The following is a 27,281-nucleotide window of genomic DNA, read 5'->3' as shown; positions in this document are numbered from 1 at the left end:
CAGAATTTGGCTGTCAGTGGCAAAGAGGGGCAAAGGGAGAGAGGTGAGGGGCAAAGGGAGAGAGGTGAAGGGCAAAGGGAGAGAGGTGAGGGGCAAAGGAGAGAGTAAAAGGGCAAAGGAGAGAGTAAAAGGGCAAAGGAGAGAGTGGAGGGGAAAAGGGAGAGAGAGTGGAAGGGCAAAGGGAGAGAGTAAAGGGGCAAAGGAGAGAGTTGTGATTCAGACACTTACCCCTCTGGCTCCGTACGTGTACAGCACCTTCTCATGAATGACGAACCAGAGTTTCTTCCAGTGCCTCTTGTTCCTCTTACACCTCAAGAGATATCCACTCATCAATACTCCTTCTGAGGAAGTTGCAACCTGAAAATCAACCAAATATTCCATGAGGAAATAGCACACTCAATAGTGAGGGAGTCAGAGTCAACCACAGAGTGGGGGAGCCGTGGGGTCAAAGTCAGTGTCACCCGCAGGGAGATGGGACCCCTCTGCCAAGGTCAGTGTCACTCACAGGGAGAGGTCTCCCTGCCATGACTGACCCCCTCCCCCTCCCACCCCGGAGTCACTGTCTGTCACAGGGAGAGGTCTCTCCTGGGGGTTAGTGTCTGTCACAGGGAGAGGTCTCTCCTAGGGGTCAGTGTCTGTCACTGGGAGTGGTCTCCCCCTGTAGACAACCTACCTCTTTCAGTGCTGAGGGTATCCTCTTCTGTTTGCGAATGGAGGGTGTGTGGATCATGTGGAACACTGAAGAGAGGGCACTGCCTGGTGAGCGAGTCAGTAATGATGGAGATCTTTCATTAACTGTCATCAACTCTGCAGAAAAGAAGCCTCATCAGAGAGAGTACCATCTCATGGAACGGTTACAGCACAGAATGTGGGCATGTTGCCCACTCATGTCCTTGTCAGCTCTCTCCAAAAGTAATTCAACTAATCCCTCTGCCCCATAACCCCGAATATTGTTTTTTATCCAGATAATTATCCACTCCTCTTTTGAAAGCCATGATTGAATCTGCTTCCATTACATTCTTGAACAGCTCATTCCAGATTCTAACCACTCGCTGTGGAAAAATGTTTTCTTTATGTTGCCTTAGCTTCTTTTGCTACTAAATCAGTGTCCTCTGGTTCTCCATCCATCCATTCCATCTACTCTGAATTTTCAATGCCTCTGTCAAATTTCCTCTCAACCTTCTCTTCCCACTCTAGAGAAAACACCTAACTTCTCCAAACTATCCACGTGACTCAAATTCCTCCTCCCTGGAACCATTCTCGTGACAGTGACTGCCCTTGACATCAAGGCAGCATTTGACCGAGTGTGGCATCAAGGAGCCCTAGCAAAACTGGAGTCACTGGGAATCAGGGGGAAAACTCTCCGCTGGTTGGAGTCACACCTAGCACAAAGGAAGATGGTTGTGGTTGTTGGAGGTCAATCAGCTCAGTTCCTGGACATCACTGCAGGAGTTCCTCAGGGTAGTGTCCTAGGCCCAACCATCTTCAGCTGCTTCATCAATGACCTTCCTTCCATCATAAGGTCAGAAGTGGGGATGTTTGCTGATGATTGCACAATGTTCAGCACCATTCGCGACTCCTCAGATACTGAAGCAGTCCATGTTCAAATGCAACAAGACCTGGACAATATCCATGCTTGGGCTGACAAGTGGCAAGTAACATTCGTGCTGCACAAGTGTCAGGCAATGACCATCTCCAACAATAGAGAATCCAACCATCGCCCCTTTACATTCAATGGCATTACCATCACTGAACCCCCACTATCAACATCCTGGGGGTTACCATTGACCAGAAACTGAACTGGACTAGCCATATAAATACTGTGGCTACAACAGCAGGTCAGAGACTAGGAACCCTGCCGTGGATAATTCACTTACTGACTCTCCAAAGCCTGTCCACCATCTACAAGGCACAAGACAGGAATGTGATGGAATACTCCCCACTTGCCTGAATGAGTGCAGCTCCCACAACACTCAGGAAGCTTGACACCATCCAGGACAAAGCAGCCCACTTGATTGGCACCATATCCACAAACATTCACTCCCTTCACCACCAACGCACAGTCGCAGCAGTGTGCACCATCTACAAGATGCACTGCAGGAACTCACCAAGCCTCCTTAGGCAACACCTTCCAAACCCACGATCACTACCTTCTAGAAGGACAAGGGCAGCAGATAGATGGGAACACCACCACCTGGAAGTTCCCCTCCAAGTCACTCACCATCCTGACTTGGAAATATATCGCCATTCCTTCATTGCCGCTGGGTCAAAATCCTGGAACTCCCTTCCTAACAGCACTGTGGGTGTACCTATACCACATGGACTGCAGCAGTTCAAGAAGGCAGCTCACCACCACCTTCTCAAGGGCAATTAGGGATGGGCAATAAATGCTGGCCTAGCCATTGGTACTCACATCCTATGTACAATAAAAAAAACCCCTCTGTAATGCCTTCACATCCTTCCTAAAGTGTGGTACCTAGAACTGGATGTAATACTCCAGTTGAGGCCGAACCATTTTTATTAAGGTTTATCATAACTTCCTCGCTTTTATACTCTGTGTCTCCATTTATAAAGCCTAGGATCCGGTCTGCTCCATGAACCACTTTCTCAACCTACACTGCCACCTTTATGATTTATACATAGATACCCCCAGTTCCATCTACTCCTGCACTCCATATAGAGTTGTACCCTTTAGTTTAAATTGTCTTTTCTCATTCTTCCTACTAAAATGTATCACCTGACACTCTCTACATCAAACTTTATCTGTCACTAAGTATGAGTTTAAAAGGAGAGGTTTATAATGTTGCAAAGAATGGTAGCAAGTCTGGGGATTGGGATTGTTTTAGAAACTAGCAAAGGCCAATCAAAAAGTTTGTTCAAAAGTAAAAAATGGAATCTGAGAATCAACTGGCCAGGAATGGGAAGACAGATTGTAAGAGCTTTTGCAGGAACATAAAAAGGTGGAGAGTAGCTAAAATAAACATTGGTCACTTAGACGCAGAGACAGGAGAAATTATCAAAGGAAATGAGGAAATGGCAGAAACATTAAACAAATATTTTGTGTCCGTATTCATCATAGAAAACACAAATTACTTACCAAAAATAGAGGGTAACCTTGGAGCTAATAAGAATGAAGAACTTAAAGTAATTACTATCAACAAAGAAAAAGTACTGGAGAAACTCAAGGGACTTAAAAGCTAACGAATCCCCAGGTCTTGATGGTCTACATCCCAGGGTTCTAAAGGTGCTAGCTGCAGACAAAGTGAATGCACTGGCTATGATTTTCCAGAATTCCCTAGAATCTAGAACAGTCGCAGTGCATTGGAAGTTAACAAATGCAACACCACTATTCAAGAAAGGAGAGAGAGAGAGGAAACAAGGAACTGTGGGCCAGTTAGCCAGACATCAGATGTCAGGAAAATGCTGGAATTTATTAAGAAAGGCATAACAATGCACTTAGGAAACCACAGTATGATCAGACAATGTCAATATGGCTATACTAAAGAGAAATTGTGTTTGACAATTTTATTAGAGTTTTTTGAGGATGTCACTACTAGGGTAGATAAAGGGGAACCAGTCGATACAGTATATTGGGATTTCCAAAAGCCATTCGATAAGGCATCACATAAAAGATTAATAGGCAAGATAAGGCTTATGGAATGGGGGTTAATATATTAGCATGGATAATGGATTGGCTAACAGACAGGAAGTAGAGTGTAGGGATTAACAGGACATTTTCAAGTTGACAGACTGTAAATAGTGGAGTGCTGCAAGGATCAGGGCTGGGGCGTCAGCTGTTTACAATCGATGTTAATGACATAGACAATGAGACAGAAATAATGTATCTACGCTGACTGACAATACAAAGCTAGGTGGGGATGCAAACTTTGAGGAGGACACAGGGAGGCTGCAGAGATATAGCCAGGTTAGGTGAGAGGGTAACAAGATGGCAGGTGGCATACAATGTGGCGTAGTGTGAGATTATTCTCTTTGGTTGTAAAAATAGAAAAAGCAGAATATTTTTGAAAGGCGTGAAACTTGTAAATGCTGATGTTCAATGAGACTTGAGTGTGCTCGTACAGGGAACACAGAAATTTAACATGCAGGTACAGCAAGCAATTTGGAAAGCAAATGGTAAATTAACCTTTATTGCAAGGAGATTGGAGTCCAGGAATAAAGAAGTCTTGCAACAATTGTACAGGGCTTTGGTGAGACCGCACCTGGAATACTGTGCACTGTATTGATCTCCATATTTAAGGAAGGATATACTTGTATTAGAGGCTGTAGAGTGAAGGTTCATAGAAACATAGAAAATAGGAGCAGGAGTAGGCCATTCGGCCCTTCGAGCCTGCTCCGCCATTCACTATGATCATGGCTGATCATCCAACTCAATTGCCTGCTCCCGCATTCTCCCCATATCCTTTGATCCTTTTCGCCCCAAGAGCTATATCTAACTCCTTCTTGAAACATACAATGTTTTGGCCTCAACTACTTTCTGTGGTAACGAATTCCACAGGCTCACCACTCTCTGGGTGAAGAAATTTCTCCTTATCTCAGTCCTAAATGGTCTACCCCATATCCTCAGACTGTGAGCCCTGGTTCTGGACTAGCCCCCCATTGGGAAAATCTTTCCTGCATCTACCCTGTCTAGTTCTGTTAGAAATTTAAAGGTTTCTATGAGATCCCCCCTCATTCTTCTGAACTCTAGTGAATATAATCGTAACCGACTCAATCTCTCCTCATATGTCAGTCCCGCCATCCCAGGAATCAGTCTGGTAAACCTTTGCAGCACTCCCTCTATAGCAAGACCTTCCTCAGATAAGGAGCCAAAACTGCACACAATATTCCAGGTGTGGTCTCACCAAGGCCCTGTATAATTGCAACAAGACATCCCTGTTCCTGTACTCGAATCCTCTCGCTATGAAGGCCAATATACCATTAGCCTCCTTTACCGTCTGCTGTACCTCCATGCTTACCTTCAGCGACTGGTGCACGAGGACACCCAGGTCTCGTTGCACATTCCCCTCTCTCAATTTATAGCCATTCAGATAATAATCTGCCTTCCTGTTTTTGCTACCAAAGTGGATAACCTCACATTTATCCACAGTGTACTGCATCTGCCATGCATTTGCCCACTCACTCAGCTTGTCCAAATCACACTGAAACATCTCTGCATCCTTCTCACAGCTCACCCTACCATCCAGCTTTGTGTTATCTGCAAATTTGGAGATATTACATTTAGTTCCCTCATCTAAATCATTAATATATATTGTGAATAGCTGGGGTCCCAACACCGATCCCTGTGGCACCCCACTAGTCACTGCCTGCCATTTGGAAAAAGACCTGTTTATTCCCACTCTTTGTTTCCTGTCTGCCAACCAGTTTTCTATCCATCTCAATACACTACCCCCAGTCCCACGCGCTTTAATTTTACACGCTAATCTCTTATGTGGGACTTTGTCGAAAGCCTTCTGAAAGTCCAAATAAACCACATCCACTGGCTCCCCCTCATCAACTCTACTAGTTACATCCTCGAAAAATTCCAGTAGATTTGTCAAGCATGATTTCCCTTTCGTAAATCCATGCTGACTCTGTCTGATTCTGCCACTGTTTTTCACATGCTCAGCTATTAAATCCTTAATAATGGACTCTAGAATTTTCCCCACTACCGATGTTAGGCTGACTGGTCTATAATTCCCCGTTTTCTCTCTACCTCCCTTTTTAAATAGTGGGGTTACATTAGCTACCCTCCAATCTGTAGGAACTGTTCCAGAGTCTATAGAATCTCAGAAGATGACCACCAGTGCATCCACTATTTCTAGGGCCACTTCCTTAAGTACTCTGGGATGTAGATTATCAGGCCCTGGGGATTTATTGGCCTTGAATCTCATCAATTTCCCCAACACCATTTCCCTACTAATACTGATTTCTTTCAGTTCCTCCCTCTCACTAAATCCTGTGTTCCCCAACATTTCTGGTATGTTATTTGTGTCCTCCTTTGTGAAGACAGAACCAAAGTATGTATTTAGTTGGTCAGCCATTTCTTTGTTCTCCATTATAAATTCCCCTGTTTCTGACTGTAAGGGACCTACATTTGTCTTCACCAATCTTTTTCTCTTCACATACCTATAGAAACTTTACAGTCAGTTTTTATGTTCCCTGCAAGCTTACTCTCGTACTCTATTTCCCCTTCTTAATCAATCCCTTGGTCCTCCTTTGCTGAATTCTAAATTGCTCCCAATCCTCAGGTCTGTTGTTTTTTCTGGCCAATTTGTATGTCTCTTCCTTGGGTCTAATACTATCTCTAATTTCCCTTCTAAGCCACTGGTTTGGCCATCTTTCCTGTTTTACTTTTGTGCCAGACAGGAATAAGCAATTGTTGCAGTTCACCCATGCGCTCTTTGAATGTTTGCCATTGCCTATCCACCATCATCCCTTTAAGTAACGTTTCCAAATCCATCGTAGCCAACTTGTGCCTTGTAGCATCGTAGTTTCCTTTATTAAGATTCAGGACCCTAGGCTCAGAATCAACTATGTCACTCTCCACCTTGATGAAGAATTCTATCATATTATGGTCGCTCATCCCCAAGGGGCCTCGCACAACTAGATTGCCAATTATTCCTTTCTCATTACACAATACCCAGTCTAGGATGGCCTGTTCTCTAGTTGGTTCCTCAACGTATTGGTCCAGACAACCATCCTGTATACACTCCAGGAATTCCTCCTCTACGGTATTGTTACTAATTTGATTTGCCCAATCTATAAGCAGATTAAAGTCACCCATAATTACAGGTGTTCCTTTATTACACGTGTCTCTAATTTCCTGTTTAATGCTATTCCCAGCATCACCACTACAGTTTGAGGGTCTATAAACAACCCCACTAAAGTTTTTTGCCCCTTAGTGTTTCTCAGCTCTACCCATACATATTCCACATTGACGGAGCTAATATCTTTCCTCACTATTGTGTTAATTTCCTCTTTAACCAGCAAAGCAGCTCCACCGCCTTTTCCTTTTAGTCTGTCCTTCCTACATACTGAATACCCCTGGATGTTTAGTCTCCATCCCTGGTCACCTTGCAGCCATGTCTCCGTAATCCCAACTATATCATACCTGTTTACATATATTTGCGTGGCTAATTCATCCACTTTATTGCAAATGCTCCTCGCGTTAAGGCACAAAGCCCTAAGGCTTGTCTTTTTAACATTACTTGTCCCGTTCCCACTATTTTTCACTGAGTCCCTGTTTGATACTTGCCCTTGATTTCTCTGCCCATCACTTTCTTATTCCCCTTCCTGTCTTTTGTTCTTGTCCTTGATTCCCCCTCCTCTGACTCCTTGCATAGGTTCCCATCCCCCTGCCATTTTAGTTTGAACCCTCCCCAACCGCTCTAGCAAATATTCCCCCTAGGACATCAGTCCCAGTCCTGCCCAGGTGTAACCCATCTAGTTTGTACTGATCTCACCTCCCCCAGAATCGGTCCCAATGTCCCAGGAATCTGAAACCCTCCCCCTCACACCATCTCTTCAGCCATGTATTCATCCGATATATCCTGCTATTTCTACTCTGACTAACACGTGGCACTGGTAGTAATCCTGAGACCACTACCTCTGAGATCCTACTTTTCAACTTACTACCCAACACCCTATACTCTGCTTTTAGGACCTCATCCCTTTTTTTACCTACGTCGTTTGTACCAATGTGTACCACAACCACTGGCTGTTCATCCTCCCCCTTCAGAATGTCCTGTAGCTGCTCTGAGAAATCCTTGACCCTAGCACCAGGGAGGCAACATACCATCCTGGAGTCTTGTTTGCGGCCACAGAAACACCTATCTATTCTCCTTACAGTTGAATCCCCTATAACTATTGCATTCCCACACTTTTTACTCCTTCCCTGTGCAGCAGAGCCAACCGTGGTGCAACGAATTTGGCTGTTGCTGCTTTCACTTTAGAGGCCATTCCCCCCAACAGTATCCAAAGTGGTATATCTGTTTTGCAGGGGAATAGCCACAGGAGATGCCTGCACTGCCTGCCTAGTCCTCTTACTCCGCCTGGTGGTCACCCATTCCTTTCCTGCCAGTGGACTCTTAGCCTGCGGTGTGACCACCTCACTATACGTGCTATTCATGATACTCCCCACCTCACGGCTGCTCCGCACTGTCCCCAGCTGCCGCTCCAGCTCTGAAACCCGGGCTTCCAGGAACTGCAGCTGAGACACTTCCCACACACATGCTGGCCCCAGGCACTGTAAATGTTTCCGGTTTCCCCCATAGAGCATGAGGAGCACACCACGGCTTTGAGGTCTCCTGCCATGACTTACCCCTTTAAATTAAATTAAACCTTTTGGGTGATACTTAATATCAAATAATATCAATTACTGTAGGGCCCTTCTTCTCTGCTCCTCATTGTTACAGAATATAGCCCTTACAAACGATGAACCACAAAATAACACCTTAAAAACTATAAGCGATTAAAGTATTAAATACTTACCTGGCCATACTCACGGTACTCAAAGGATCACCTCATTCCCTCCTCACCGAACTCCCTCAGTCACCAACTCCAACTTAAGCACTCTACTGCAGCCCAAAGCAGCACTCCAGTGCAGACAAAGTCAGCACTGTAAGATGGCTTGTTTTTATACTCTCTGAATCTAGCCTCTGAAAACCTGTTTAAGCCAGTTATCTAATTAACTAGTTGCAACTAGTAGCTGCAAGCAGAGCCTGTATAAACCCTGTTTTAAAGCTGGCCTAAAACTCACCTTCTTCCACGCCAAACAGCAACTTTCAGTTAATTACTAAATTAAAGAAAGACTAGACTTTAGATAGAAATTAACCCTTAAATTCCCTCAGTCACCAAACTCCAACTTAAGCACTCTACTGCAACCCAAAGCAGCACACCAGTGCAGATCATTAGATTGGTCCCTGGACGGATATTTGTCCTATGATGAGAGGCTGAGTAAACCGTGTCGATAGTCTCAGGAATTTAGAAGAATGACAGGCGATCTCAGTAAAACCTACAAGATTCTGAAGGGGCTTGACAGGGTAGACACAGAGATTGTTTCCCCTGGATGGGGAATCTCGAACACAGTCTCAGGATAAGGGGATGATCATTTAGGATTGAGATTAAGAGAAATTTCTTCACTCAAAGGGTTGTGAATCTTTGGAATTCTCTACCTCAGAAGGTTGTGGATGCTCCATTGTTGAATACATTTAAGGCTGGGATAGACAGATTTTTGGCCTCCCAGGGAATAATTGGATATGGAGAGAGGGTGAGAAAATGGAGTTAAGGCCAATGATCGTATTGAGTGGCCTTTTATAGCCCCAATGCCAACTTAGGGCCAACTCCTGGCAAGCCATGTGCCCTACCCACCACCCTTTGCTCTTACTCCCCCTCCAGGCCAACTCACCTGATCTCCTCCATGGGCCATCCTCAGGAACCATGCTGACAGAAAATAAAGTTGTGTGTCTATTGAAGATGTCATGAGATAAAAAAATTCTTTGATCAAGGCTCGAGAGGCTGAATTGTCTACTCCTGCTCCTACTGCTACTTCTTATGTCCCCTTCTCATGTTCCAGGACTCCCTCACCCTCCACTTCTTGTGTAACAGGTGCTTTGCCTACCACCCTGTTGTGGGACACTCTGCTTACCTTTCCTCTTTAGCTCCCTGTGGCACTGGTCACACACTCTGGCCATCCTGCCTTTGAGATACCTGAGTGGATACTTGTTCCTGGAGCATGTCCGACATACAACCTATAAGACAAAGAGAGGAGAGAGTGTGAGTGCAACTGTACCACTTGTTATCCCCACATTCCCATCTCTGATGTGGTATGTTGCAGTCTGCTGCCACCCTATATGAAGAGGATCTCGATGTAGACCTCAAGGGGTCTGTCTCTGTGCTATCTATACTAAGTGAGATATTGAGGCTGATGAGGGTTCTGGTCAAACACAAGTATCTAAAGTTTATTACTAGCAACAACTGTATACCGCTCCGCACAGGCCTCGATCTGGCCTTGGTCCTAACAATTACATAGGCTGATTACTTGATGATGCGCCTGACTCATAAGATGTACATAGAGTCTTGCTGATACAGGGTCACAGGTAATAGTGAGTATCTGCAATAGAGTGTGCAGACAAAAGTGAACATCTAATATGGAGGCTGTACTCTTATCCTCCAGCCTTACACATGGTGATGTCACTATGCAAAATAAAAACAGAATTACCTGGAAAAACTCAGCAGGTCTGGCAGCATCGGTGGAGAAGAAAAGAGTCGACGTTTCGATTCCTCATGACCCTTCAACAGAACTGAGTATCTATGCAGCTTCTTAAAGGCACATGTTACTGTCTGCATTGGCATGCGTACAATATCACAACAGTCTCCAACTTCCCTTTCCTGTCCAAAATCCTTGAACATGTTGTTGCCTCCCAAATCCGTGCCCGTCTTTCCCGGAACTCCATGTTTGAACCCCTCCAATCAGGTTTCCGTCCCTGCCACCGTACCGAAACAGCTCTTATCAAATCACAGTGACATCCAAAGTGACTGTGAGAAAGATAAACTTTCCTTCCTCGCCCTTCTCGACCTGCCTGCAGCCTTTCACATGGTCGACCACACCATCCTCCTCCAACCCCTCTCCACTGTCATCCGGCTGTGGGACTGCTCTCACCTGGTTTCATTCTTAGCCATCTAATCATAACCAGAAAATCACTTGCAGTGGATTCTCTTCCTGATCCTGTACTGTTCCCTCTGGTGTTCCCCAAGGATCAATCCTGGACCCCCTCCTATTTCTCATCTACATGCTGCCCCTCAGCAACATCATCTAAAACATAAGTTTCCACATGTATGCTGATGACAGAGAGCTCTACCGCACCACCAACTCTCTCAACCCTTGACTGTATTTAAATTGTTACGTCGCTTGTCTGTCATAATGTACTGGATAAACAAAAACCTGCTCCAATTAAACGTTGGGAAGATTGATACCATGGTCTTTGGTTCCGGCCACCGACTCCATCCCTCTCCCTGGTAACCGTTTGAAGCTGAATGCAGTCTGTTCACTAACTTGGTGTCATCTTTGACCCCAAGATGTGCTTCCAATCACATCGCCGGTCCATCACTCAGACTACCCATTTCCACCTCCATAACACAGGCTGCCTCTGCCCCTATCTCACTTCATCTAAAAGCTGCTGAAATCCTCATTCATACCTTTCTTACCTGTAGTCTTGACTATTCCAATGCACTCCTGGCTGCTCTTCCACATACAACCCTCTGTAAACTTGAGGTAATCCAAAACTCTGCTGCCCATGCCCTAACTCGCACCAAGTCCTGTTCCCCTATCACCTCTGTGCTCACTGGCTTACTTCGTTTCTGGGTCAAGCAACACCTCAATTTTAAAACTCTCATCCTTGTTTTCAAATTCCTCCACAGCCTCACCCTCCTTATATCTGTAATCTCCTCCAGCCCACAACCTTCCCAGATATCTGCGCTCCTCTGATTCTCCCTGACTTTAATCGCTCTCATACTGGCGGCTGTGCGTTCAGGTGCTGAGGCCCTGAACTCCCTCATCAACCAACTTTTGGTTGCCTGTCCTAGGATCTCCTTCCATGATCCAAACTAATCTTGTTTGATTGCTCCTATCACTATATTTCATTGTGTTAAAGTCACTATATAAATGCAGAGTTGTTGTAAGTGGGTTCTGATGGAGTTACCCACCTTCCCACATGCGTTACAGTGCTGGCGCCTCCAGGTCAGGGAGAAGTCACTTGCACAGATCATACACACCACCACTCGGGAGTCAGGGATCAGCATTGGTGGCTTGGCACCCAGGCCACCTTCAGTCTTCTGAAGGGAGAGCTGGAGGGACCATACACAGAGAGACAATCATTAACTTACAAAGAAGTTGAGAATTATTATTCTAAACAGACAGAAAGGAAGAGGAAAAGAGATTACAGTTAGATAGAAATACAATGAGCAGAGAGGCCATGGCTTAAAGCTGGCTCGGAATTCAGAGTGTAGTCCTTCTGTCCCGTCACCAAGACTTTGTGTTTCTTTGTGTCTTGTTCCTCTTGTGGTGAGCCTCCAGGTGACATTTCAGGCACTTCAATATAAAGTTGCTCCCACGTTTCAGTCATGTTGGTTTTGGCCCTGCTTCTTTTCCTACTGGTTGCTATTAAAACCAGGGTCTATGGGATTTGATGGCTCAGTCTCCAGATGTTTGAGTCTTAAAGATGTTAAGGGCCACTTATTAAAGCGATGCGACTCTGGTACTGTTTTTCATCATCAGCTCTCTGATTCTGCACTTTCTTTAGTGTTTCTCCTGATGCTCTGACTCTGCAGGATGTCCTTTGAGAAAAGTTCAGGGCTGCCAATCCTGCAGTGAGCAGGAGTCACCCCATCACTTAATGCAGCAACTCACTCTCCAACTGTGTCAGCACAGTGTAGCTCTCCTATAAACCACACACTGAGCTCAGCCTCTTGCCCAAACATCAGACACCAGCAGATACCAGATGTGACTGTGTGGGGTTCGACTGTCTGCTGACAAGTCTGGGAAGAGTGTCCTGCAGTCAGCATCGCGGTAGAATAAATCTACACTTGGAGAGGTAGGGATTAATCAAGGACAGTCAGCATGGTTTTGTTAAGAGGAGGTCATGTCTGACCAATTTGATTGAATTTTTCGAAGTAACCAGGTGTGTAGATGAGGGCAATGCATTTGACCTAGTCTGCTTGGACTTCAGCAATTGGGAGACTGATAACAAAGGTAAGAGCCCATGGGATCCAAGGCAATTTGGCAAATTGGATCCAGAATTGGCTGAGAGGCAGGAAGCAGAGGGTGATGGTCGAGGGGTGTTTTTGTGACTGGATGCCTGTGTCCAGTGGGGTTCCACAGGGATCGGTGTTGGGTCCCTTGCTGTTTGTGGTATAGAAAAACAATTTAGACTTGAATGTAGGAGGGTTGATCAGTAAGTTCGTGGATGACACGAGAATTGGTGGGGTGGTAAATAGTGAGGAGGATAGCCTTAGATTACAGGAGGATTTCAATGGGCTGGTCAGCTGGGCTGATCAGTGGCAAATGGAATTTAACTCGGATAAGTGTGAGGTGATGCACTTGGGCAGGACAAACAAGGCACGGGAATACACGATGAATGGTAGGACCCTGGGAAGCACCGAGGATCAGAGGGACCTCGGTGTGCATTTCCACTGGTCCCTTAAAGTAGCAGGACAGGTAGATAAGGTTGTTAAGGAGGCATTTGGGACACTTGTCTTTATTAGCCGAGGCATATAATATAAGAGCAGGGAGGTTATGCTGGAACTGTATAAAACGCTGGTTAAACATTATGCTAGAGTAATGCGTGCAGTTCTGGAACCCGCATTATAGGAAGGATGTGAATGCACTTGAGAGAGTGCAGAGGAGATTTACCAGGATGTTGCCTGGGCTGGAGAGTTTTAGTTATGTGGAGAGATTGGGGTTATCTTCCTTGAAGCAGAGGAGATTGAGGGGGGACATGATTGAGGTGTATAAAATTATGAGGGGCATAGATAGGGTAAATAGGAAGGAACTTTTCCCCTTGGTGGAGGGATCATTAACCAGGGGGGGCATAGATTTAAGGTAAAAGGCAGGAGGTTTAGAGGGGATGTGAGGAAGAATTTTTTCACCCAGAGGGTGGTGGGAATCTGGAACTCACTGCCTGAAAGGGTGGTAGAGGCAGAAACCCTCATAACATTTAAGAAATATTTGGATGTGCACTTACGGTGCCATGGCATACAAGGCTATGGGCCTAATGCTGGAAAATGGGATTAGAATAGTTTGGTACTTGTTTGACCGGCGCAGACTCGATGGGCCAAAGGGCCTTTTTCTGTGCTGTAGACCTCTATGATTCTAAGTGTTCCGACATATCTGGATTTCTCCTGTACTGCACTGAGGGACTCCCAGAGGCTCTAGGCTTCCCAAGGTTCTCTCTAGGCTGCGTTTATGAGAACATAAGAACATAACAGGAGCAGGAATCACACACTGTGCAAGGTGACTCAATTTGGTAGGAAGAACATGGAGAGATAATATAAATTAAAGGATACATTCCTAAAGTGGGTGCAAGAACAGAGGGACCTGGATGTATATGTGCTTAAATCATTGAAGGTGGCAGGACAGGTTGAAAGAGAGTGGTTCATAAAGCATACAGTATTCAAGGCCTTATTAATAGAGGCATAGAGTACAAGAGTAAGGAAGTTATGTTGAACATGTATAAGTCATTGTTTGGCCTCAGCTGGGGTATTGTGTCCAGTTCTGGGCACCACACATTAGGACAGATGTGGAGACATTAGAGAGAGTGCAGAAAAGGTTCACGAGAATGGCTCCAAGGATGAGGAACTTTAGTTATGAAGATAGATTGGAGAAGATGAGACTGTTTTTCTTAGAGAGAAGGTGAGAGGAGATTTGACAGATATTCAAAGTCATAAGGGGCCTGGACAGAGTCAATAGGGAGAAACTATTCCCATTGGTGGAAGAATTGAAAACGAAAGGGCACAGGTTTAAAGTAATTAGTAAAAGAAGCAAAAAAGTGATATGAGGAGAGAGTTTTTCACACAGCGAGTGGTTAGGGTTTGGAATGCACTGCCCGTGTATGGTGGAGGCAGGTTCAATTGAATAATTCAAAAGTGACTTAGACTGTTATCTGAAAAGGAAGAATGTGCAGGGTTACAGGAGAAGGTGGGACAATGGAACTAGGTGAGTTGCTCATTCGGAGAGCCAGTGCAGACACGATGGGCTGAATGGTTTCCTCCTGTACCATAACGATTCTGTGATTCAACAGTGGAGCATCCACAGTCCTCTAGGTCGAGAATTTCAAAGATTCATAACCCTTTGAGTAAAGAAATTTCTCCTCATCTCAGCCCTAAATGGTCATCCCCTTATCCTGAGACTGTGTCCCTGTGTTCTAGATTCCCCACCCAGGGGAAACAATCTCTCAGTATCTACCCTGTCAAGCCCCTTCAGAATCTTATATGTTTTACGGAGATCACCTCTCATTCTTCTGAACTTTAGAGAATATAGACCCAGTTTACTCAGCCTCTCATCATAGGACAAACCTCCATCCAGGGACCAATCTAGTGAACCTTCACTGTACCTCCTCCAATACAAGTATATCTTTCCTAAAATATGGAGACCAAAACTGTTCACAGTATTCCAGGTGTGGTCTCACCAAAACCCTGTACAATTGTAGCAAGACTTCTTTATTCTTATACTCCAATCCCCTCGCAATAAAGGTCAACACACCATTTGCTTTGCTGATTGCTTTCTGTACCTGCGTGTTAACTTCCCATGTTCGTTGTATGAGTATACCCAAGTGTCTCTCAACACCAACATTTACAAATTTCACAGCTTTTAAAAAATATTCTGCTTTTTTCATTCTCAACCACAACCTTACACTTCCCCACTGTTAGGAAATAGAGACAGTTTAAGTAAGTTATATTGGTATTTGTAGGTGTTAGGAATGAGTTTTAGCTTTAAAGTTTAAGTTTGATTTGTATCTATCTGTGTTTTAAGAAAGGGTAAATTGAGTTTTAGTTTCACTTTAAAAGGTTCCTGCATTTCTGATAAGGGTTTTTACGGCTGTAAGCTAAGTAAACAAACAAGGGTAGAAGAATTGGGCTGTTGCCTAGCAACAAGGGACCAGAGCGACAGGTCCCTCCCACAGACATACACAGAAGAAGAGAAACAGCAGTTTGTTTTTGAAGCTGTTGGAGTTCAGCTGGTTTGGAAGACAGCTGCCAAACAGAAGCCACCTAAAAGTGGCAGATAGCCAGCTCCAAGCTAAAGTTGGTTGAAAGTAGCTGCCAGAGAGAGACTGGAGCAAAGGGGACAGATAGTCAGTCCCAAGCTAAAGGAAAACCCCAAAATCCAGGGGAGTGGAATAAGAGAAAGTCCCAAGCAGACCTTCTAGTCAAAGGAAGGACAGGAACCTGGAAAAGGTCCTGTTTATTGAAGTTAAGAGTGAGGGGCAGAGAGAAAGGCTCCAAGCTTCAGATTTAAAGAGACAAAAGTGGCAGAAAGCAGATTTAAGGTGAGAACAGCTTGCAAGAGGCAAGAAGGTCTATAACTCTTTGCTATGGGCATGTGAAACAGTGGTACCCTGGCTTGTTAATCAAGAGTAAGCTAATGGAATTGGCAGGTAAGTTGGAGTTAGAATTACCTGAAGGAGCGAGGAAAGTAAACATAGTTGAGATAACAGCACAGCATTTAAAACTGGAAGGAATAACAGAAAGACCATGTTCTTCAGGAAGTGAGTCACAGATGGAAGTTGTGAGACTTCAGTTACAAATAAAGAGGTTTGAATTTGAAGCAGCAAAGGAAATGAAGAAACTTGAATTAGAGGCAAAAGAACAAGAAAGGGCATTTCAAAGGGAGCAAGCAGAAAGGCAGGAGAAAGAAAGGAAGCTGGAACTGGAATTCCAGGCAACAGAGAAGGAACAAGAAAGAGAATACCAGCTTAGAAGGTTGGAAGTTTAAAAAAAATAGATCTCAGATGCTGAGGAAAGTTCTGATGATGAAAAAACCTTCAACCTAAAACCTAGTGGTGAGGTGTTTAAGTTTGTGCAAGCTCTCCCAAAGTTTGAGGCAATGGATATAGATTTATTTCATTTGAAAAGGTAGCTAGGCAAACAAAGTGGCAAAAAGAAATCTGGATATTACTGTTGCAGAGTAGGTTGGTAGGTAGAGCTCATGAGGTTTATGCTTCACTTTCAGAAGAGTAATTGGTGGATTATGATGCAGTAGAAAAAGGCTATTCTGAGTGCATACGAGTTAGTTCCTGAGGCATCCAGGCAGAAATTTCAGAATACAAGGAAGCATCCTGGGAAGACCTATATTGAGTTTGAAAGGGTAAAGCAAAATAATTCTGACCGTTGGATAAGGGCATTAAAGGTAGAGACAACATATGAAGCTCTTAGGTAAATAATTCTCTTGGAAGGATTTAAAGATTCACTTCCTCTTGTAGTTAGAGCTCATGTTGAAGATCAGAAGGTTAAAGCAGCTAGACAGGCAGCAGAGATGACAGACAATTATGAATTGGTCCATAAATCTAAACCCTCATATTGTCATTCCCATAAACCCGAGAAGGATAGAAGATGGGAAGGTGAAAGGAAGGCAGGTAGCCAGGGAAGAGAAGGGATAGTGGGGAATTCTCAGGAAATTTCTCCTCAGACTAGAGGAAGGTGCTGAGGGTGGAAGTGAGATTCAAAAGCATAAAAGTGTTTTAACTGTAGTAAGGTGGGGCATGTTAGGGTGGATTGCTGGAAATTAAATGGTAGACCTATTGCAATAGTAGGAATGCCAAAGGAATCCTCTGGAAAGGTTGCATCAGAACAGGAAACAGTTGTTAAAACTGTAGCAGTGGTACAGGTGAAACATGTTTCCTCAGAACATACAGAAAAGGGGGATATGGTTCAGGATAGTCCAGAGAATTCTTCTTTGATTACTGGTAAAGGAAGTCAGGCTAACAGAAGTTCTGGATCTTTTGTCTCGAAGGAAGAAGTGTTCCCTTACTCCTCCAACAAAATAAGTGAACAGCTTAAAATTTTGAGAGATACAGGGGCAGATTAATCATTGATGGGGCTGATGATAAAATTTGTATTCCAGGTAGTTTTATAAAGAAAAAAATATTGATAAGGGATTTTAATGGAATTTATAAACCTCTGTCTTTGTTTAAAGTTAACTTACAAAGTCATTTTGTAAATGGAATTGTTACGGTGGGAGTCATTCCAAAATCACTTATTGAAGGGGTGGATTTTATTCTGGGTAATGATTTGGCTAGTGGAGACATTAATGTGACAATGACTGTATTACAGCAGTCAGTTGATCATGCTGATCGTAACTAATTTCAGAAAACTACTGTGGCCAAAAACGAGATGTTTATTGCCGATAACAAACAATTGAAGGGAAACCTGATTAACATAGAAAACCAAATTTCATGTATGAAAGAGAAGTTTGCTAGTGGAAGAAGGGAATTGGTGAGAACAATTGACTGAAAGTAAAACACTTGACTGAGAGCTTGAAATGTCTAAATGATAAACTTGTAGAAGCAAATTCAACAAAGGTCAATCTTCAGTTGAAACCTGATGACCTTCAAGCATCAGCAGCTTCTATGAAATATCAGGGAAAATGCCTTGATCAGGAAAAGGAATTGTTGGTAAATCAGAATAACTGGTCGAATGCAGAATTCAAAACCAAAACTAACGAACTGTTAGAACTTCATGAAAATGGGGTCAAGATTCATGAACTTCGAAGCAAACTGGATGAAAGGGAAAAGAAGATGTGTGATATGAAGTGTCACAGTTCCAAAGTAGTTACCGTGATTAAAAACGCTTTGTTGAATTGTGGTCCAGTTGAGCAAAGAACTGACCCAAATAAATTACTGATGTCAACCTCAGTAATGGACAATATGAAAACAGCTGATGTGCCTGCAGATTTGGAAATCAAGAATTGCCAACAAAAAGGACTGAAATCGCAAAATGGTCTGGAAAAAAGTCAATGACCAGGGAGACAGATTTACAAGTGATTGCCGGTGCTAATATACAAAATATAACAGTTGGAATTCAGGCAAGTGGACAGTTTGCAAAAGACCATTCAACACCTGTAAAGGAGTGGAATGATATAGTTTGTGGGTTACTAAAAGAATTGAAGGGTTGGAACGAATGATGAAACTCCAAAGGGAGAATATAATTGACTTTGCTCAAATGGAAGTGGAAAAGACCTGTTTGAAATGGGATCTGGAGAAACAACAATGTCAGGAAAAGTTTAAAGATCAAACCAAGCAGGAGTATGAAACGCTTTTGCGTGAACATAAAAAGCATCTGAATAACATCCTTGAAATCGCAAAAAGAGATTTTGATCAGAGAAAAATGAAATATTAACTCACAAAAATGTCATTTTGACTTTGCTAAATCGAAACAAGAAGTCAGCACATCTGGGTTCAGAAAGTGAGCTTGAAGATGGAATTACGCCTACAGCTAACAAAAAGGATGATTGGGCTGTAGACTTAAATGAAACATTCTTTGCTGAGTTAAAGACTGGGAGTAAGAAGAAAAAGAAACATAAAAGTTGAGTTATGATAATACTACAATGTGCAAATTCTGCTATCTTGTTACAATTATTAACTTTAAGTACATTTTTTATAATTGTATGATATAACATGTATTTGTGAAATGAAATGGAAAATTTATTTGTATGCTGTATAATAAGCTATTGTTAGAGGTTAATGATCTTCTTCTTCTTCTTATCATGTCCATGGACAGTCTATACATGGCCCTGCCAGAACTGGACACATTTTTGTGCCTTGTTGTTGAATTCGGCAAGATCTGCAACAGTGCAGGGTTCCTCTAGCGATTGGCATTGCAGGAGGTGTTGCATAGTCTGTGGCTCAGTTCCACATTCACAAGTTGTCGGGCTGGTTGTATATCCCCATTTGCTTAGTGACACCTTTGAACGACCTACACCAGTCCTAAGTCTGTCAAGGCACTTCCAGGTTGCCCAGTTGCAATTAGCTCCTGGGGGAAGGCTGTCATCCGGTAGAATTTCCATCACTGGGCGTTGTTCGAGACTGGCGAGTCGGTCTTTCCACAAGGCGATGCGAGCTTCACATGGGGTTAATGATGTTAAGTTTGTATGAGATGGATGTAAGGCCATTATAAAGAAACTTTCACTGTTGTGAAGCTTTCTTTCCTCCAAAGGGGAGGGTGTTAGGAAATAGAGACACTTTAAGTAAGTTATATTGATATTTGTAGGTGTTAGGAATGCTTTTTAGCTTTAAAGTTTAAGTTTGATTTGTATTTCTGTATCTGTGTGCTAAGAAAGGTCAAATTGAGCTTTAGTTTCACTTTTAAATGGTGCCTGCATTTCTAATGAGTTTTTACGAATGTAAGCTAGGGTAAACAAACAAGGGTAGAAAAATTGAGCTGTTGCCTAGCAACATGGGACCAGAGAGACAGGTCTCCCCACAGACACACACAGAAGAGAAACAGCAGTTTGTTTTTGAAACAAAAATAAAAATAGCTGGAAAAACTCAGCAGGTCTGACAGCACCTGTGGAGAGGAACACAGTTAACATTTCGAGTCTATATGACTCTTCATCAGAACTGAGGAAATATAGAAATGAGGTGAAATATAAGCTGGTTGAGGGGGGGTGGGACAGGTAGAGCTGGACAGAGGGCCAGTGATAGGTGGAGGCAAAGCAGAGATTGCCAATGATGTCATATATGAAAGGACAAAGGGGTGTTGACGGTGGTGAGATTAGCTAAGCACAGTTTGTTTTTGAAGCTGTTGGAGTTCAGCTGGTTTGGAAGACAGCTGCCAAACAGAAGCCACCTAAAAGGGGCAGATATCCAGCTCCAAGCTAAAGTTGGTTGAAAGTAGCTGCCAGAGAGAGACTGGAGCAAAGGGGGAAGATAGTCAGTCCCAAGCTAAAGAAAAGACCCCAAAATCCAGGGGAGTGGAACAAGAGAAAGTCCCAAGTGGACCTTCTAGTCAAAGGAAGGACAAGAACTTGGAAAAGGTCCTGTTAAGTGAAGTTAAGAGTGAGGGGCAGAGAGAAAGGCTCCAAGCTTCAGGTTTAAAGAGACAAAAGCTGCAGAAAGCAGACTTAAAGCGAGAACAGCTTGCAAAAGGCAAGAATATCCAAAGACACAACTGAAGGTCTGTAATTCTTTGCTATAGGCATGTGAAACAATGGTACTGTTGATGGCTGAGTTGGTGAGAGAGAGTGCATGGAAGACAGCTTGAATGCATGTGGTGACCCAAGGAAGAGGAACAATGGAAGGAGAGTTTGAAACCCTGGAGGTCAACCCTTGTGGAAGGCGTCTGAGAGAAAGCGTGGGGTTGGAGAAGATTCCAAAGCGAGTTCTTGGAGAGTGGAGATTGGAAACCCTCATGTGAAGGATCGAATTCAGTGAGACTGGTTGGTTGATGTGTGGCAAATGTCTGGGGGATGTTGAGGAGAGATCCATAGCATCTGGTTGGGGATGCATCTGTCACTTGGTTTCAGAGTGTGGTGTGTCTGACCACAGGTTGCCATTGGTGTACATGGGCTGTGTACTTACTATGGACATTAAAGTACAAGATAGCTTCTGTAACTTGTGTTATCCTTACAAATCTGTATATATCTGTAAAGCTGTGGGTGAAGGAGCATTGTAATATAGTTCATCTTTTCTTGTTGAATAAATGTTTTATTCTTTTGTTAAAAGTTCATCAGCTGACTCCTGTGACTTTGTTCAGTAGCTACTCTTCACATATCTAAATCAAAGTTAGGATCTATCAAGCTGTGTTCCACACTGGGATCAGGCTTGTCCAGGGGTAGCATCAACTGGAATCATAACAGCACTTAATACTCCATTTCCACCTTTTGCCCACTCACTTAACCTGTCTACATCTCTTTACAGTCTCTTTGTATCCTCCTCACATCTTGCATTCCCACCTGGTTTTGTATCATCAACAAATTTAGAGACAAAGGCTGGAATTTTCTAGCTCCTCTTGCCGGCGGGATCTTCCGGTCCCACCACTATGAACAGAGATTTCAATGGCTCTCCGGCCCCGCTGCGGGAAAACCCACTGTGGGTGGGGCTGGAAAATTCTGGCCAAATAGACAGTGAGTCTATTGTATAAGTCATCAGTGTCTCAGTGATCTGTATCAACATTGGAAAGGTAATAATGAGGGAGCTCTCTAATGCAACACTGACCTCAGCACTCCCTCTCAGGGCCAGGAATGTCTGCATCCTCTGATAATCCTCCACCACTCTGCCAATGGCAGCCAGCCACTCATCACGCTCTGTGCAGGAACTGACAAGGAATAGAGAAAGGAGAATGTTAGAATAATCACAATGTCTAAATAAGAAGAGTTGCTGCTGTTTAATTCATGGTGACAAGTCCTTGTTGGTATTTCCAGGTGATGGCGTTCTCTGTATACGTATGGATTGTAGTTGCTGCTTTTTCATACCAGGACAGGTAAAATCCCATCAAAGAGTTTGCCCAATTTAGCTAATCTCAGGAGATATCATTTTGCAGAAAGTATTAGAAGCTACAGAAGTTTCCCAGCTGTACAGCTGACAAAAGGGTACAGATATATTTTGATGAATAATGTACCCTCCGGCTGCATTAGGCCAAATTAAACTCTTAAGGGTGTGAAATTAATTTTGACCCGTTGATCCATCAGATATTTTAAAGCTCCCTAATTTCATTTTCCATGGAACTCCTGGGAAAAGATACAAAGTCCTCCTGGTGGTGTTTATGAAAGGTTGAGAGCTTCGAATAAAAGTAATGAATGGGTTTGTAAGGAACACAAGGGGGTTGATTGATGTGGTGTATTTGGGCTTCCAAAGGCCGTTGGATAAAGTAGCACAGAATGGATTTGTCAGCAAAGTGGAAATTCTTAGAATAAAAGGGACAATGACATCATGGATGTAAAGTTGGCTGAGTGACAGGAAACAGAGGGAGAGAGGGGGAGGGAGAGAGAGAGAGAGAGAGAGGAAGGAGAGATGGGGAACAGCTGTTTTTCGGGCTGGAGGAGGGTATATAGTGCCATTCCCCTGGGTCAGTATTAGGAGAACTGCTTTTCTTGAAATATATTAATGACGTAGAATTGGGTGCCCTTCCTCTTCTTGAGTTCTCTGCTTGAAGGCAGGTTCGACCCACAATGCTGTGATCTCCACCAAAGGGAGAGCAAGAAGGCAGGTCTCAAATCTACCCCAGTGGAAAAGGGATTGGCACCAATCTGATCCACACCGGCCATCTGAGCCAGTCAGTCCCCCCAAGCAGCCTGGGTTGCTGTGGTAACATACACTTTTACATGCCTGTTGTAGTCCTGGAGCTATGGATAGTGATAGTAGAGGCTCCAAAGTTCTTTCCATCACATGGCTGAGTAGGAATCTCTCCCACTCTCCCTACCTGCCATTGGCGTGGATTGGAAGGATTTACAGGATGATACTCAATCCGTGTGATTGCCACCTTTCTGGGGCCCTGGAGTAGGACTTGAACCTGGAGCTTCTGGCCCAGAGGCAGAGACACTACCCACTGCCCCAAGAGGCCTCCTCAGATATCGGTGTATGGTGTAAAATTACAGGAGGATATAGTGATAAACATCAAGGGCTGAAACGTACACTGGGGCTGGGGGAAGGGGCCCTGCTGCCAAAACGGCGATGGGGAAGGTGAACACCACTAGCCGGCCTGCCAGATCAAACCTAGCAGACGGGTGGCTGGCGAGGATGGGCTGCCTCCTTTTTGGACAGGAGGAGGCCCTTAAATGATTGACCATTTAAGGGCTTCAATTGGTCCATGGGCAAGTGGGGCATCTGAAACCACCTCCCCGGCCACTGGTGAAATAGCAGCAGGGGCAGGTAGGTGGTAGGCATAGTGCCACAGCCTGCCCATCCAATTTTATAGCCCTCACCTCCAATTCTGCCTCCAGGGAGGGTTGTAAACTTGTTTTTATTCATTCACGGGATGTGGGCTTCCCTGGCTGGGCCAGCATTTATTGCCCATCCCTAATTGCCCTTGAGATGGTGGTGGTGAACTGACTTCCTGAACCGCTGCAGTCCCTGTGGTGTAGGTGCATCCACAGTGCTGCAAAGGAAGGGAGTTCCAGCCCAAGGTAACAGAGGGGCTGGTGGAATGGGCAGACACACTGTGGATAACATTTAATTCAGTGAAGTGTGAAGTGATACAGTTGGATGGAAGAATGAGGAGAGGCAGTTTAAAATAAAGGGTCCAATTCTAAAGCGGGTGCAGGAGCAGAGGAGCCTGGAGGTAAATGTGCACAAACTGAAGTTTGCAGGGCAGGTTGACAAAGTTATTAATAAGGCCCATCTGGGCTATATAGAGTTCAAAAGCAAGGCAGTTATGTTAAACTGAGAGATTAGTCTCCACTAGAGTATTGTGCCCAGTTCTGGGTGTCAGATATTAGGAAGGATGTGAAGGCATTAGAGAGAGAGTGCAGAACTGATTCACAAGAATGGTTCCAGGGATCAGGAATTTCAGTTATGTAGATAGATTGGAGAAGCTGAGAAAAGAAGGTGGACAGGAGATTTGATAGAGGTATTCAAAATCATGAGGGGCCTGGACAGGGTAGATAGGTAAAAACACGAGGAAGAAATTTATCATGCAACGAGTGGTTAGGATTTGGGATGTGCTGCCTGAGAGTGTGGTGGAGTCAGATTCAATTGTGGCTTTCAAATGGGATTGAATATTTATCTGAAAAGGAAAAATTTGCAGAGTTGGAGGAAAAAGGTGGGGGAGTAGAACAAGTTGAATTGCTCTTAAAGAGCCGGCATTGGCATGATGGAATGAATGACCTCTTTCTGTGTTGTAGCTGTAGTATAGGGGTATCTGGTGCAGCAAGGGTTAATGTGAGACTGGGAAACAGTAGTATGATGTAAAGAGACACATGACCTGAGACTAGAGAGTGTTGTGGACTGGACAGAGACCTATGTAGAAGCAAGCATGGAGTTAGCTCAGAGCTTGGGCTACATCTGTTGTTTTTTATTTGTTCATGGGGTGTGGATGTCGCTGCCTGAGCCAGCATTTATTGCCCTTGAACTGAGTGGTTTACTAGGCCACTTAAGAGTCAACCATATTACTGTGGATCTGGAGTCACATGTAGGCCAGACCAGGTAAGGAACAGTGAATCAAATGGGGTCTTATGACAATTGACAATGGTTTCATGGTCATCATTAGGCTTTTAATTCCAGGTTTTTATTGAATTCAAATTCCACCATCTGCTATGGTGGGATTCAAACCCGGGTCCGCTGAGCATTACCCTGGGTCTCTGGATTACTGGTCCTGTGACAACATCACAGCGCCATCACCTCCCCATAGTACATAGTTATGTGTTATCAATAAACAACTTAATGTTCAACCATACAAGACTCAGAACCTCTTTGTAAGAGCTACTGAACATACAACACACTCGTGGCAGCTCTTAGGAAAATCAAGAACCTCAGAAGCTGGAGCAGAAATCCAAAAGCTGGAAAATTTAAGGAGCTGCATTCTGACCTGACTGAAAGCACCTGAAATGAAGACACAGAGGGAGATCAACTTAGAGTTGCTCCTTTGCAGAATTGGAAGCAGAAGGCAGAAGATAAAAATCTCCACTGTGCAGCTATGGACTCCATAAGATCATGGAGGTCCAGTTTGAATACCCACAGAGTGCAGAGTCAAAGGACCAAGCAGGAGTGCGCCAAAAAAATAAGTTCTTGATCAGAATTAGTTTAAAAAGGGTTTGAAGTCTTTTAAAATTCACAGCAGTATGTTTCCAAAAGCACCGGTGCCAGCCTGGGTTTAGAGTTGGTGCCATACTAGGTGGTGGCTAAGCTCCTTGTAAGAAAGAAAAGGTTTAAAAACCCCAGCCAAAGCCAGGAGATGACGTTAAAACACCCGAAAATCCATCGAGATTGCAGCGAAGGCCCAGAATGGTTGATTAAGTAAATCGCTGCTCAAAATGAAAGATGTAGATGTCAGGGCCACCATCTCAGTGGGAGCCTGCCAAAACATGACAAGCATGGGAAGGCTCTGAGAAAAATGGTTACTGTAGTGCTGTCTTTAAAACCTGCACAGCATTTAAACCTATACTCACAAAAACTTTGAAACAACCACAGATAATAAAGTGACTTTTCCAGACCAATGCCAAATAATCCAAGGGCCAAACCAGATGCAAAATCAGCTGTCCTGGAAAAGAACATTTTTAACTTACTGGAGTACATCAGGTCTAAGTATGAAATCAGAGGAAGTGCAGATTAATACTCATTTGGTGAGTTTGCAGATGAAGTAATCCTAATGCAATGCATCAATAAATCCTCAGCCAGCTTTGATGAGATATGAAAAGCCTGTGACAAAAATTTTAATCTTCAAGTTGTGGAGGGTGCAGAGCTTAAACAGAGGGGACTAGAAAATCCCCAGTAAAACTATGAAAAGGAAAAAAGGACAATATCCAAGCAAATCACATGGTGGAGGCAGGCAGGCAGAGAGCCAGTTGGAAGTCTTAAAAATAATTTATGAAAATTTTATGAAAATTCTGGCATATTTCCCAAAGTGCAACAGCAGGAACAGAGCTGAGCCACCTGACTATGACCAAAGTTGTAGTGTGTTCCAAGCTACAAGTGGATAGAGAAGTCACAAATAGCATGATTACAGAGCTGGAACAAATTAAAACTCAGTTGGAGACAGGCCTGGCTAACAGTGAAGCCAAAATGAAGGACAAAGACAAAGTTCTGCTGTAAGTGGAGAAAGAAAAGGCAGAAATAAGATTGGAAAATGTTCATATCAAAGCTGAATTGGAAGAGTTTAAACACAAGATTCAAGCTGAGTATATACCTTTGAAAAGGCTTTACAAACTAAGGTATTCAATGAACCAAACTGTTCAAAATCTGAATTAACACATTTTTGAGGTGTCACAAAGGTACAAAGAGGCTTTGAAAGAAACAGAAAGGTTGAATGTTGAGAAGAATGCAATAAGCGAAAATCTGAACTGTGTGCAGACTCAGTACATGTCTCCAGAAAAACAGAAGGAGGAAATAGCAACTCTGAATTCCATTGATGACAAATTGAAGGATGAGTTGGAAAAGCACAATCGAAGTACAGCCAGGCATAACAGCAAGCAGAAAATGTGCTCAAAGAACTTGCTGCTTTGAAGAATTAATATGTGCCCCTGGAAAAAACGAGGAGTTAAAAAAGATGTTATATACTACTTCAGGAAAAGCTGCATTGAAACCATCAGTGGCAACAAAACAATACACTGAAGCACAGAGTAAGTTGGCAAAAGGTCAACAAGAAAATAAACAGTTGACTGAACAGCTAATCATTCTTCAAGGTCAAATGCAAAAGGAGTACATAACCCTTTAGCAGCAAGAAGAAATGGAGACTACCTCGAGCAGCAAAACAGAGGAATAACAGAACAAAGTCAAGGAGACTCCATTAAATTACAAGAAAACTCAAGATGAAGCAATTGAGCTTTGTAAAGAAAAAGGAAAAAGAAATCCTTCAGGTCACAGTTTGTTCCTCTGGAAAATTATGAAGAGAAGCAAAATGAATTTAATGCCACTCTGAAAGAGCTGAAGAACCAATTGGCAGAGAAGACACAGGAATGTTCTATATTCCAGGAGGAAACCAAGTGGTACAAGAAAGAGGCTGTAGAGCTGAATGAAACAGTTGGACATTTGGAAGAAAACTTGGAAAAACATAACGTTTCCAAATATACTTTATGTTACAACTGGTTGAGGGGGGAATGAACTGACTCCCCTTTATTCAGCCCCCTTGGTTGGTCG

The 27,281-nt window shown here is 43.6% G+C and overlaps 1 protein-coding gene across 1 annotated transcript in view; it reads right to left on the bottom strand.

The window, feature by feature from the left end:
• LOC144681842 (FYVE, RhoGEF and PH domain-containing protein 5-like) overlaps positions 1–27,281 on the bottom strand; it is a 236,174-nt gene that overhangs the window by 13,593 nt on the left and 195,300 nt on the right. Inside the window, exons 14-18 of the mRNA XM_078543880.1 lie at positions 21,708–21,807; positions 11,704–11,844; positions 9,647–9,749; positions 674–807; positions 229–357 (exon numbers count right to left, since the gene is read on the bottom strand). Coding sequence (XP_078400006.1) covers positions 229–357; positions 674–807; positions 9,647–9,749; positions 11,704–11,844; positions 21,708–21,807 — 607 coding nt within the window. The remainder of the gene's footprint in view (positions 1–228; positions 358–673; positions 808–9,646; positions 9,750–11,703; positions 11,845–21,707; positions 21,808–27,281) is intronic.

Source organism: Cetorhinus maximus, chromosome 6 (genome assembly GCF_964194155.1).
Source record: "Cetorhinus maximus chromosome 6, sCetMax3.hap1.1, whole genome shotgun sequence".
Classification (NCBI taxonomy): Eukaryota; Metazoa; Chordata; class Chondrichthyes; order Lamniformes; family Cetorhinidae; genus Cetorhinus; species Cetorhinus maximus.
This window is presented reverse-complemented; position numbering and strand designations above follow the sequence as displayed.